Source organism: Thunnus thynnus, chromosome 5 (assembly GCF_963924715.1).
Source record: "Thunnus thynnus chromosome 5, fThuThy2.1, whole genome shotgun sequence".
Taxonomy (NCBI): domain Eukaryota; kingdom Metazoa; phylum Chordata; class Actinopteri; order Scombriformes; family Scombridae; genus Thunnus; species Thunnus thynnus.
Window position 1 is genome coordinate 35425319 of NC_089521.1, and position 15000 is coordinate 35440318.

General features: G+C 40.0%; 1 protein-coding gene across 2 annotated transcripts in view; it reads left to right on the forward strand.

Moving 5' to 3' along the window:
• Nucleotides 1–14592, forward strand: part of dgkzb (diacylglycerol kinase, zeta b) — a 71759-nt gene extending 57167 nt beyond the window's left edge. For both annotated transcript variants that reach the window (XM_067591038.1, XM_067591037.1), the window contains exons 27-32: nucleotides 2054–2088; nucleotides 2628–2671; nucleotides 3434–3554; nucleotides 5220–5256; nucleotides 6807–6906; nucleotides 12538–14592. In XM_067591038.1, the coding sequence (XP_067447139.1) occupies nucleotides 2054–2088; nucleotides 2628–2671; nucleotides 3434–3554; nucleotides 5220–5256; nucleotides 6807–6906; nucleotides 12538–12654 (454 nt within the window). In that variant the 3' untranslated portion in view covers nucleotides 12655–14592. The remainder of the gene's footprint in view (nucleotides 1–2053; nucleotides 2089–2627; nucleotides 2672–3433; nucleotides 3555–5219; nucleotides 5257–6806; nucleotides 6907–12537) is intronic.
• The last annotated feature ends 408 nt before the right edge of the window (nucleotides 14593–15000 follow it).

The window sequence follows — 15000 nt, forward strand, 5'->3', positions numbered from 1 at the left end:
CTTTCACTTGTCACCTGTCACCTTTCACCTGTCACCTGTCACCTGTCACCTGTCACCTGTCACCTGACACCTGTCACCTGTCATCTATCACCTGTCACCTTTCAAATGTCATCTATCACCTGTCACCTTTCACCTGTCACCTGTCACCTGTCACCTGTCACCTTTCACTTGTCACCTGTCACCTGTCACCTTTCACCTGTCACCTGTCACCTGTCACCTGTCACCTGTCACCTGACACCTGTCACCTGTCATCTATCACCTGTCACCTGTCATCTATCACCTTTCACCTGTCACTTGTCACCTGTCACCTGTCATCTATCACCTGTCACCTGTCACCTTTCACCTGTCACCTGTCACCTGTCACCTGTCACCTGTCACCTGACACCTGTCACCTGTCATCTATCACCTTTCACCTGTCACCTGTCACCTTTCACTTGTCACCTGTCACCTGTCATCTATCACCTGTCACCTGTCACCTGTCACCTTTCACCTGTCACCTTTCACCTGTCATCTATCACCTGTCACCTGTCATCTATCACCTGTCACCTGTCACCTGTCATCTATCACCTGTCACCTGTCACCTTTCACCTGTCACCTGTCACCTGTCATCTATCACCTTTCACCTGTCACTTGTCACCTGTCACCTGTCACCTTTTCACCTGTCACCTGTCACCTGTCACCTGTCACCTTTCACCTGTCACCTGTCACCTGTCACCTTTCACCTTTCACCTGTCACCTTTCACCTGTCACCTGTTATCTGTCACCTTTCACCTGTCACCTTTCAAATGTCATCTATCACCTGTCACCTTTCACCTGTCACCTGTCACCTTTCACCTTTCACCTGTCACCTTTCACCTTTCACCTGTCACCTGTCACCTTTCACCTGTCACCTTTCAAATGTCATCTATCACCTGTCACCTTTCACCTGTCACCTTTCACCTGTCACCTGTCACCTTTCACCTGTCACCTTTCACCTTTCACCTGTCACCTTTCACTTGGCACCTGTCATCTATCGCCTGTCACCTGTCATCTATCACTTGTCACCTGTCATCTATCACCTGTCACCTTTCACTTGGCACCTGTCACCTGTCATCTATCACCTGTCACCTGTCACCTGTCATCTATCACCTGTCACTCGTCACCTGTCACCTGTCATCTATCACCTGTCATCTATCACCTGTCACCTGTCATCTATCACCTGTCACTTGTCACCTGTCATCTATCACCTGTCACCTGTCATCTATCACCTGTCACCTGTCATCTCTCACCTATCACCTATCACCTGTCATCTCTCACCTATCACCTGTCACCTGTCATCTATCACCTGTCACCTGTCACCTGTCATCTATCACCTGTCACCTGTCATCTATCACCTGTCATCTATCACCTGTCACCTGTCACCTGTCATCTATCACCTGTCACCTGTCACCTGTCATCTATCACCTGTCACCTGTCATCTATCACCTGTCACTTGTCACCTGTCATCTATCACCTGTCACCTGTCACCTGTCATCTATCACCTGTCACCTGTCATCTATCACCTGTCGCCTGTCATCTATCACCTGTCACTTGTCACCTGTCATCTATCACCTGTCACTTGTCACCTGTCATCTATCACCTGTCATCTATCACCTGTCACCTGTCATCTATCACCTGTCACCTGTCATCTATCACCTGTCGCCTGTCATCTATCACCTGTCACCTGTCATCTATCACCTGTCGCCTGTCATCTATCACCTGTCACTTGTCACCTGTCATCTATCACCTGTCACTTGTCACCTGTCATCTATCACCTGTCACCTGTTCTCACTGTTTCCTGCATGTTATCTGAAGGAGAGGAGCAAAGATGGTGAACGTGCATCGCTCCAACACGACGCTGGCTGATTTCAAACCCGTTAGGTACAACTCCATCGAGTCTGTGTGTGTTGCTCCATCTCTAGTGTCGTTTGTTGTTGTTGTTGTTGTTGTTGTTGTTGTTGTTGTTGCACTCGACTGTCCTTCAGGTTCGCCTCTAACGTTTTCTCTTTGCTTGTGTCTCCTCTCTGTTGGACAGTCCCTCCAGTGCTACCTCACACCACACTGAACAAGGTAAAGTCACATGTTAAATGTTCCTCCAGATGTGAACATGCTTCTGTCATCACTGCTTCAAACACACACACTTTATTTTCACTCTGTAACACTCTTGAATCTCCAAGTTTGATGATTTTTAGATTCCAAGCACTGAGAAAATTCTCCTTCTGTTCCACTCAAAAAACTTTTCACAAATCCATCAAATTATTTAGAAAAACGCGTCATCACCGAGCTTGAAACGAGGCAGTTTTACCTTTAACTGAGACTCTGGAGATGGATAAATACCCATCATCAGTAAAATAAGCAAACCAACAGTATAACAGCACTACTGTTATTGTTGTTCTGGTTCTAACTGAACCAAGAAAATGATTAAAATGTTTTATTTCTGCAGGTTTATTTATTTAGAATTCTTTAAATAAGTCAGTTTGTCAGAAAAATGAGGACGTTGTATTTACAGAGTTATAGATAAAGTTATAGTCCAGGATGTTTTCATGTCTTTTCTTTTGAGAAGTTTACATTAAACTGCTGTTTATCTGTGTTCCTCTTCTGGTTTTTAGAAGCTGAGTTGATCAACTGTGTCAAGACCGAAGACCTGAACACAGTGAGTCTGACTGATTGATTCTGATGATCTAATATCGTGGTCTTGGTTGTTTTTGTGTGAAATTCATCTTTAAAATCCAAAAAGTCTCTTAGTGATCTTAGTGATCCTCACTGTTATAGTTTCCTACTAAAGTTTGTCTGAACGGAATCCTCTTGAGTGTCCAGCTGCTAAAATCCAGATGAGAGAAGATCTGAGTTGATCACCGTGTTGCTGGCGTCCTTCATTTATCACCATGTGTTCACAACAACAGAGCAGCAGCCAGTGGTGCAGAAACTCTTTTAAAGAGTTGTTTTCCCCTGGGTTTCGCCTCTCAGACTACAAACACTCCACCCTTTCTGACTGCTGGAGCTTGTTGGATTAATATGCAGCCTGAGAGGAAAACTGCACCTTCAGCTTCTCTGTATTATTTACAGTAAAAATCATGTAGTCATATCTTTAGTTACACTTAATATTTTCCCTAAAGACACTAAATTAAGCATCAAATCAAATCAGTAAAGCACAGACATCGTTTTAAGTAGTTTGGTTTGGTTTTATTCGATGCTCACAGATTCAAACTATAAAACATAAAACATGAACCTGCAGAAACACAAACAACAAAACACCCGAAAACAGCTCAGAAAGAAAATGTTCAACATGTTTATGTTTTATTATGTCCTGTACGTTACTCGACCTCCAGTTTGTTGTCTGAAGCTGAAGTTTTTGAGCGCTGTTCTGTTATAAATGATGAAAACACCATGAAATGAACTTTTCCTTGATGTGCAGCTGATGGAGCTGCAGCAGCAGGGGGCCAACCTGCTGCTGCAGGACGCTGCAGGCTGCACGCTGCTGCATCACGCTGTGGAGGCCGGCAGCAAGGACATCATCAAGTACCTCATCGATAACGGTGAGTTTTATTACATATCATTTAGTTTCAACCGTTTTCTTTGATGGGATGAGGCTGGAGATGGTCTTTATATTACATGTCCCAGCACTCTCTGCCTTAGAGACACTTTCTGTATATCTCGTGGTCTGTTCTGACTCTGCCACCGAGTGGCGCCAGAGTTGTGCTTGTTGTTCATATTTCCACATGGTGGCTTTGAGAGAATCTCAGTCTGAGATAAAATAACTTTAATTCAAAGCAGAGCTCTGGATCAGAGTGCGAACTGTTCCTGCTGTTTTCACCGTCCATCAACCATTTAACAAGATGCAGACAGGAAGAAATGTCACAAGATAAATACCAAATATAGATGATTAAATCCCCAGAACAGAGAATAGAACAAATATCTGTAGTGTTCACATGATAAAAGACAGCAGCTCTGTGACACTGATTCAGGATGTAAATATCAGAGAATGAAAGCTTAAATTAAGTGTTCAGTAGCAGTTTGACCTCAAGCTGGAAGGATTTTTTCTTAATTAATTAATGACACTGATTCCAGGCCTGGTTGTTTACTGAGTGCGAGGTTGTGTTGGTCGTCTGTTTTCAGACATCAGATAAAAGAAACTTCCTGCTTGACTCATGAACGACTCAGGACGACAAGAAGCAGCCAAACCTGCATCACAGCCTGATGAAAACATGCTGTGAATGTTAGTGCAGGTGTTCCCGGCAGCAGGTGAACATACAGCCTCTGCTGACGTCCATCAATCACTTCAACAGTGATTGATTGGTTTGAACTTTCTGCTCTGACAGACAGATTGTTTGGAGCTGCAACATATTCTTCTCTCCTCACACAGTCAGCGACACTCAAATGTCTTTCACTTTTGTTCTTGCAGCTTTATTTTTGACAGGAGAGTCTTTCATTAAAAAACACACCAGAACATATCAAAATAGCGAGATAATAAGATTGTAAGTGTGTTACAGTCACTGGTGGATCGTAACAAAGTACATATTTTACAGTTTTGAGGTACTTGTATTTTACTTGAGTATTTCCATGTGATGCTACTTTCTACATTTCAGAGGGAAATATTGTACTTTCTACTCCACTACATTTATTTGACAGCTTTAGTTACTTTTCAGATGAAGATTTGACATAAAATAATATATGATAAGTTTATAAAATGCAGATTGAACAAAGATTAAACCAGAAGTTCCCACACTGTTGGCGTGTAACTGCCAAGAGGTAAAACTTTCTAATATTTCACAAAAAAGCAAAGTTTACAGAAAAGTCTTTTTTCTCCTTTCCAGCTGATTTATCAGCAGGTTTTTTCTTTTCAATACTTTAACTACATCAAGCTGATAATAGTTGATGCAGATGACTCTGGAAAACTGACTGGATGAACGCTGATCTTATCTGAGGCAAAACATACAGCTGTTTTTTTTAAATTAAATGATCATTTAAAAACTATTTTATGTTTCCTCTGGTTGAATCAAATTAGTCTGAAGATCTGAAACAATTAGCTGCAATAAATATAATAGTAACGAGAAATCAGGAAGAGAAAATACTGTTTCACAGCACTGTATGTGAGGAGCTACAGACACATACATGTGGTCCATTTTCCAGTATTTGACATGTTTATATGGTAGTTTTAAGGTGACGATTAATGGATGAAATGTGTTTCTGTCTTGTTTCAGTTCCCACATCTCACCTGGACACAACAGAGAAAGAGACGTAAGTGAAGCTCAGTCCTGAGATCAGATCTGGAGATGAAACACTTTAAACTACAGATCTGTTAAACTACTACCTGTTTAACTACCTGTCATTTACCTGTTTAACTACCTGTCATCTAACTGTTTAACTACCTGTCATCTACCTGTTTAACTACCTGTCATCTACCTGTTTAACTACCTGTAATTTACCTGTTTAACTACCTGTAGTTTATCTGTTTAACTACCTGTCATCTACCTGTTTAACTACCTGTCATTTACCTGTTTAACTACCTGTCATCTACCTGTTTAACTACCTGTAATTTACCTGTTTAACTACCTGTAGTTTATCTGTTTAACTACCTGTAATTTACCTGTTTAACTACCTGTAGTTTACCTGTTTAACTACCTGTCATCTACCTGTTTAACCACCTGCCATTTACCTGTTTAACTACCTGTCATCTACCTGTTTAACTACCTGTAATTTACCTGTTTAACTACCTGTAGTTTATCTGTTTAACTACCTGTAATTTACCTGTTTAACTACCTGTAGTTTACCTGTTTAACTACCTGTCATCTACCTGTTTAACCACCTGCCATTTACCTGTTTAACTACCTGTCATCTACCTGTTTAACTACCAGTCACCTACCTGTCATTTACCTGTTTAACTACCTGTCATTTACCTGTTTAACTACCAGTCACCTACCTGTCATCTACCTGTTTAACTACCTGTTTAACTACCTGTCATTTACCTGTTTAACTACCTGTCACCTACCAGTCATCTACCTGTTTAACTATCTGTCATCTACCTGTTTAACTACCTGTCATTTACCTGTTTAACTACCTGTCATTTACCTGTTTAACTACCAGTCACCTACCTGTCATTTACCTGTTTAACTACCTGTCATTTACCTGTTTAACTACCTGTCATTTACCTGTTTAACTACCAGTCACCTACCTGTCATTTACCTGTTTAACTACCTGTCATTTACCTGTTTAACTACCAGTCACCTACCTGTCATCTACCTGTTTAACTACCTGTTTAACTACCTGTCATTTACCTGTTTAACTACCTGTCACCTACCAGTCATCTACCTGTTTAACTATCTGTCATCTACCTGTTTAACTACCTGTCATTTACCTGTTTAACTACCTGTCATTTACCTGTTTAACTACCAGTCACCTACCTGTCATTTACCTGTTTAACTACCTGTCATTTACCTGTTTAACTACCAGTCACCTACCTGTCATCTACCTGTTTAACTACCTGTTTAACTACCTGTCATTTACCTGTTTAACTACCTGTCACCTACCAGTCATCTACCTGTTTAACTACCTGTCATTTACCTGTTTAACTACCTGTCATTTACCTGTTTAACTACCTGTCATTTACCTGTTTAACTACCTGTCATTTACCTGTTTAACTACCAGTCACCTACCTGTCATCTACCTGTTTAACTATCTGTCATCTACCTGTTTAACTATCTGTCACCTACCTGTCACCTACCTGTCATCTACCTGTTTAACTACCTGTTTAACTACCAGTCATCTACCTGTTTATATTTATGTTTTAGAGGTGAGACGGCGCTCCATAAAGCTGCCTCTTCCTGTCAGAGGAGTATCTGTCACTACCTGGTGGAGGCCGGAGCGTCTCTCATGAAGACAGACCTGCAGGTAAACACTCACCTGTCACTCACACACACACACACACACACACACACACACACACACTCACATGTCACACACACACACACACACACACACACACACACACACACACACACACACACACACACACACACACACACACACACACACACACACCAGCTCTGCCTTCTGTGATTCTATCTGTAGCTCCACTAACGAACACATGAACACTGGTGTGAAAGCCAAAGAGTCCATGTTTAGAGATGAGAACGTGAGCGGAGCAGTAAAAGGATTTAAGTGTCTGACACACGATTTCTTGAAGTGTTCGAGGTGCGGTCGAGTTTTAGAGAAAAGAGAAAAGTAGCATCAGTTAGCTTAGCACTAATACTGCTCTGTGAAGGTTCCTGTAAGACGATTTCACATCCAGTAAACTAAATGAGATATTAAAACTTAATCAAACAATTTTATCATTTACCAGTTTTTATATATACTATATAATAAATATTTTATAAATTAGAAACAAATTTGAGAATAATCTAACATTCTCAGAGCTCAGTAAATTGTATTTCTCCAGAACCCTACAGTGATGGAAATGCATCGGCTTTTTGTCCAGAGTTTTTAGAGTTTGTTTGTTTAAGGACTCAAGAGGTTTTATGGCTGTTTCTCCAGCCTGCCCCCAACATGTGATCAATAACACATCTGGGAAAGAATCACAGCTGCGTAAATATCTGCAGCGTCCAAAGAGAGACAGTTTCTAATATGTCTAAAATTTGCTAAGTTGTATTTTATGGTTTTAACCGTTTTTTAACGTTTCTTAAAGTTCAAATTTGGATCCAGTGTCACACCAAGATATTTAAAATCAGTAACTACGTCAGTTTTTACACCTTTTATTAGAATATCAGCATTAGGAGATTGTACCATAGTCAAACATACCCTTTGTCGTGTTTACATTTAGACTCAGACATGATTGATCTAGCCAATGTGTGATCCTTTCCAATGCAATTGTTAGCTTAGCAGCAGCTAACTCAGCTGTTTTTGCATGTGTGTACACAACGGTATCATCTGCATACATTTGTAGTTCTGCATCATGACACTGTTGAGGGAGATCATTAATATATAGACTAAATAATAGGGGACCTAACACTGACCCTTGTGGAACACCCATTGTGCACTTCATGTTACTGGACAGTGTGTCACCAACTTTAACACATTGTCTCCTATTAGATAAATATGAAGACATCCATGCCAGTGCTCTAGATGAGAAGTTAAATTCAGAGAGTTTCGATATTAAAACATCATAATTGACTGTCGAATGCTTTACGCAGATCTAAAATACAGCAGCAACTACTCCTCCTTCGTCAAGTCTTGATTTAATTTGCTCTATTAGGTGCAAGGTAGCAGTTTCAGTGCAATGATTTGCTCTAAAGCCAAACTGCAAACAATGTAGACCAAAACTGCAGACTATTAAGAAATGTTGTCAGTTGTTTAATGACTTTCTCAGCAACCTTTGAGAGTACTGGCAGTATACTTACTGGTCTGTAGTTACTGGCTTCAAGACGGTCTCCAGGTTTAAAAATAGACGTGACAAAGGCACGTTTCCAGTCATCAGGAAAGGAGCTGTGTTTAAAAGACAAGTTGATTAAATGAGCAATAGGGGGAGTTAAGATATCTTTGTGGGATTTGACAAACATGGTGTCAAATTGGAAAGCATCTCTACTTTTGGAGCTTTTTGAGGAGCTGATGATTTTATTTACTTGTAATTCATTAGTCTCTAAAACCTGGTCTGTAGCGTCTATACGAACAATATCCAGTTTTCTTTTTCGTAATTTTTTTTAATTCATATACAGACTAAAAAAAAAAAATTAAAGACAGAAGCAACAGTAAGATGATCTTCAATGAACTTTCCCTGTACTTTGAGTCTTTTCAGATCAATTTACTGTTGCCTTTTGGCAACATAGAAGATTTATATGATGAAACTGTAACCAAATACACACAAAAAGGAAGCTCCAGTATTAAAACAGGATTAGAACCTGACTGACTGGCCTTAATACAGGACGTCATGTTAAATAATAACTCATTAAAGGATGTTGCTGGTGTTTTTTTCTTCTTGTCAACAAATCTCATGTTTGTGTGCGGCTCACTGATGTGTTTTAATAGTTTTTGGACAACAACAGAGGAAAACCTGTTAGTAGGTCAGTTGATTGTTGGTTTGGTCTGACGATGGATCGCTGTTATCTGATATTGAACATATGATGCAGCTTCTGTTGTTCTGCTCGGAGCTGTTCAACATGAGTTTGAGGGGTAGCATTTAATAAATACTGAATAATAATCACCTGCAGCTTGTTTTTAAATCCATCTGTCAAACCACTGAACCAATCAGAACAAGCAGAGTTGAAATGATGCTGTATCAATGACGACACGAGAAGTTTCTTAACAGAAAAGTCAGAAAGCCTCGTTCGTTCAGGACGTTTGCTGGAACACTGAGATCATGTTTTAGCAGCAACATCTTCGGATGATTTTCTGTAAATGAGTTTAAAGTTTGTTGTACGTTTGGATGATTCATTGTGACTCCCGGCTGCATCCTGGTCTGTTTCCTCTTCTCGTTTCTTCTTCTCTGCTTCATTTGTTAACTGTTGTTGGAGAACAGCAGCTCCTGACACAAACACTTGACGTTTCTCGTTGATGTTTTCGATCGGTGAATGTTTTCTGCGCCGTATGGATCGGCTCTGCGCGGCCTTTCCCGGGCGCAGCGGCGGCCACCAGCCCGAGGCGTCCTGCTGCACTTTAAAAGGATCTCCAGCAGTATTTGACCCACTTGTATAAAGTGATTAATGTTGTGTGTCATTGAGAAACGAAGCGCCGCAGGATCCCCGGCCTCGCTCCGACACACACAAAGGCTGCGGCTCCCCGTTGCCATAGTGAAGCCAGTGCTAACAGGAAGCAGCCCATAATCTGAGTTTCTCTCTCTCTCCTCCTCTCAGCAGATGAAAAGAGTTCATGTGTTTCTTTAGTGTGTCCACTGTTGGTATGAAGCCGAGACTCAGCGCCTGGTTAGAGACGAGCTGAGAGGCTCTACTTTATTATTCTCCTTCACTTCTCTCCCTCACAACCTTTATCTACCCAGACACGGATCTATATGTCTATTAATCTATATATCAACTCTACAACCTCACTACCAAACACCAAAACAATCTCCTGACTGAGCAGTAACCGTTATAATGTTATAATGTCTCATGCTAACACGCTACCAAAGACAGTTAGCATGATAAACGTTACACCTGCTGAACATGAGCTGTTAGCATTCTGAGGTTAGCGTTTAGCTCAGAGACATGAAATCTGATCCAGGATGAATTTAAAGGTTCATCAGACACTAAAACTCCTTACAGACGTTTATAAAACATTTTACAGCTCCGTAAAGTTTCAATCTCAGAATCAGAATCAGTTTTATTAGGATGAAAACACACAAACACAAAATAGAAGAATAAAGAATCAAAATAGAGCAGTGAGTGAGGTAATAATAAATAATGAAATAAAACACAATACTATTAAATTTTAAACGTTAAATCTATTTGCATCAAGAAGTCAAATCAGCAAGAAGTCAAGATGGCCTACTGTACTATGCAGTACTGTATATAATGTATATAATGTATATAATGTATATAATGTATATAATGTATATACAGTTATGTTCATAATAATAGCAGTGTGTTTAAAAAGGTGAGTAAACCTCAAAATGCTTCAAATAAATTGTATTTTAATGAACACAAATGCATTGGAGACGCTGCACATTCTATTTCAAAGCAAGAACATTAGACAAAGTAATTGAGTTTGATAATATTTTACAGAAAGTCTCTTTACAAACTCAAAAATGTGCTGTATAAACTAAGAAATGCTTGAAGATTCAACTTTCCTGAGAATCATAAACTAATATTTAGTTGCATAACCACGGTTTCTGATAACTGCTTCACATCTGTGGTACACGGAGTCGACCAACTTCTGGCACTGGTCAGCAGGTGTTGCAGCTCAGGACAATTGTACTACGTTCCACAATTCCTCTGCATTTCTTGGTTTTGCCTCATGAACAGCATTTTTTATGTCAGCCCACAAGTTTTCTATGGGATTAAGGGTCCGGGGATTGTGCTGCCCACTCCATGAACCATGATTTTGCTCGCTTGCTGGTGTGTTCGGGCTCATTGTCTTGTTGAAACACCCATTTCAACATGACTTCTTCCAGTATTCTGATGTACTCAAACTGATCCATGATCCCTGGTATGCGATAAATAGTACGAGAAACATCCTCATATCATGATGCTTGCACCATCATGCTTCACCGTCTTCACTGTGGCTTGAATTCAGTGTTTGCAGGACGTCTGACAAACTGTCTGTGGCCCAAAAAGAACAATCTGACTCTCATCAGTCCACATCAGTTTCTTTTTAGGCCAGTCAATGTGTTCTTTGGCAAATTGTAACCGCTTCAGCACATGTATTTTTTTTAACAATGGGACTTTGCGGGGGCTTCTTGCTGGTAGCTTGGCTTCACATAGACGTCGTCTGATTGTTACAGTACTCACAGGCAATCATTTTAGCTGAACAGTCATTTTCTGCACTTCTTTATAGGTTTTCCCCTCTTTTATTAATTTCTTAATCAAAGAACGTTCTTCTTCTGAACAGTGTCTTGAACGACCCATTTTACTCTGTTTTTCAAGGACAAATGCACAGCCAGCGTCAGTTGCCTTGATCCTTTAATAAGGGCCACCTGTTTAACACCTATTTTTTTCACATAATCAATGACCTCACTAATTGAACTCGGCAATGCTATTTTTTTGAACACGCCCCTTTCAGTAAATGATTCAGTTTCACAGAATCAGCAGCCTGTTGGGTCTGTTGGTTTTCTATACCTTTACTAAACCTTCTAGAAACTTACTTGCAGTGTAGAAGTTGAAATTCTAACAAAAACAGTGATTTATCTTGCTAGTGATGTGGGACTGCTATTATTGTGAACACAACTGTATATGTTAAAGGACAGTTCCCAGTGTTCCCAGAGTTCCCAGTGTGTTAAACCAGCAGTCAGGTGTCTGTAATCATTCCTCCTGTTCATACTGGATATTAAAAGATCCTTCAAATGTGTTTTCAATGTTAGTGATGGAGGATAAAATCCACAGTGTGTCCACACAGTCATTTAAAGTCTGTGTGAAGCTTCTATTCAGCTTCAGCAGTCTGAGTTAGTCATATCAAGTGGATATCTGACACATTTACAGTCTTTTTAGCATCAAATTCCCTCTTTGTGTTTCCTCGGACAGTGTTTCCCTGTTGAGCTGCAGGTGGAAGTATAGTAACAAAAAGAGGAACTTTGGCACTAAAAAGACTGTAACGTTGAAAGATATCTACTTGATTTGACTCATTTGGACGCTGAAGCTTCATATTAGCTTCAGACTGTGGATTTTGTCCTCCATCACTTCCATTGTAAGGTCATTATGAAGGGATCTTCTAATGGTCAGTATGAACAGGAGGAATGATTACAGCAAGAAACACAGCTTTAATGTTCATTTGGACTCCTGAAAGCTGCAGAGCAACTCGACTCAGATCGAGGCTGTTTGGTGAATAAAGCACGATGTATCATTACTCGCTGCTCTCATGTTAAACCGTGTTTATCTTCAGGGCGAGACTCCCAAACAACGCGCCGAGAAGGCCGACGACCAGGAGCTGGCCGACTACCTGGAGAACCGCCAACATTACCAGATGATCCAGAGAGAAGACCAGGAGACGGCGGTCTGACCTGCACCTGTCTGCTCATGTCTGTGATGGATTTACTCCTCTCCCTCACACACACACACAGAACACACACACACACACACACACACACACACACACACACACATTACACACACACACACACACACACACACACATTACACACACACACATATATATATACACAGTACTGTGCAAAAGTTTTAGGCATTAAAGTAAAGTGAGCTTTCAAAAATAATGCAGTAACTCTTTATTCATTTTATTCTGATTTCCTGAGTAATTTGCAGGTATTTAACAGTAGATTTTTGGGACATTTTACAAATTATAAGAAGAAACAGATATAATATAATAAGTTCCCACTCGTTACATTTGGCTTCATACATTGTTGTTAATTTGTGTATCAGACGATATATCAGCATATTAGTTATTTCAGTACTTTGCTAAAAGTATCTGCTGCATTAACTCTTCATTCATTCATTAACTCTTCATTCATTCATTCATTAACTCTTTGACAGGATGATGTCGTTTGGTCATTTGGAGTTTTAATAATATGCTGACATGTAAAATGTGTTTTTCTGTCAGTTTTTGCAAATGAAGAACTATGTCTGAACCCAAATAATGACTCAGCGTTAACCAACCAAACTAACTCAACAACTTTTCCATTTTTTCTTATAATTTGTACCAAATTGCACCAAATGTCTGTAAAATTAACCGTTAAATACCTGCAAATTACTCAGAATATTTCCAGGAAATGAGTGTAAAATGAACAGACCTGTAAAGTAAAGCGTTACCAATAATGCCATGAATAGTTGTTATTGATCAGTGATCCAGAGTTGATTCAACAGCAGGAAGTGAATCAGTATCTGCTGTGAGCAGCTTTGCCTTTAAAGCAGCAGCAGTTCTCAGTGTTTCAGGTTCTCGGCAGGTCGGTTGTTCCTGCATCTCGGAGAAGTTTCCGCAGTTCTTCTTCTGTGGATTTCGGCGTCTCAGCTGCTTCTGTCGCTTCATGTTGATCCCAGACTGACTCCATGATGTCGAGGTTCTTTATGACTCTGGCTGCAGATGATCAGACGCCTCCTGATGCTGCTGCATCATGGAGAAGAATCTAAACATCTAAAGTGACTAAAACTCTTGCACAGTTCTGTTTATTACACACATGTATCTGTGTTGTGGGAGAGAAGCAGCAGCAGCAGATCAGTTAGAGCTTCTTCTCTGCTGTAGACGGATCAAAACTGCTTTAATGAAGCGGAGACGAGTTTGTTGTCTCTGTGAGTCCAAACTGTAGAACAGGAAGGAAACTGGACACTAAAGTGGATTCAAACTTCAGACCGCAAAGACTTTCAGATCTCCTACAAACTGTGTTCTGTGTGTCTTGTGAACATTAGCGCTCTGACCTCGCTGTAAAATGACAGAAATGTGTTGCAGAATGTGCTGAAAACAGCGGCGGCTTTGAGCAAACAGCGAGCACGTTCACGAGTCTGCAGCCGAACGCTTCGCCATATCAGAGCAGCTTCTCTCCGGCTTCTAGTGACCTTTTGGATGTATTTGTTAAGTATTTAACTTAGTCAGCAATGAAATGAGCTATTTATGATTTATCTGTAGAGATAAAACACCCTCACTTTCTTGTTTTATGGATTTCAGTCAGACTTTTAGATATTTCACTCAGCATATGAGGTTTGTTTTGTAATGTTTTGTCTGTTACATGTAAAGCAACATGGCCGCCAGCAGAACGCTTTGGTGTGATGTGAATCTGCTGCACGTAGCTGAGACGCCGGTAGACTCGTCAGTGTTGGAATATTAAACAGCAACAGAAGCTGGAGCCAGATTCTGCCAAAGCAGTCGAGTCTGTATTAATATTAATATTGATAATAAAGATGTTATGCTGTATGATACTGGAGTAATAACATGTTAACTTTGGTTTTATCATTTCTCAGTGACCTGCAATAAAGCATGTCAGTAACAGTTTTCTGTGAGTCCTTTCTGGTTCAACAAGCTGCTTTATTAATATTTATTTATTTATTATGAAGCCTTTAAATGACTGATTGACAAACAGTGGAAGCTGGACTCTATATTCACACTGCAACAAGACAAAACAGCCGAGAATGTGGACAGAATTTGTCCTGTTGGATCCTTTTTTAATGACAAAAGTCACATTTTTAGCTTCAAACAGGTGACAGAATATAATTCAGTTTATATTTAATGTTCTGTTTATTTTATGCTTCATGAAGAGTTTCTGTAATTAGATTTGAAATGATGAGCTTATGTCAGAGTATGAAATGGCTTCAGAAGGTTTTTAAAACATCTTAAATTTCATTTTCAAAAGTCTGAAATATTTCCTCTTTCCTGCTGGAACATTAGATATAAAATATA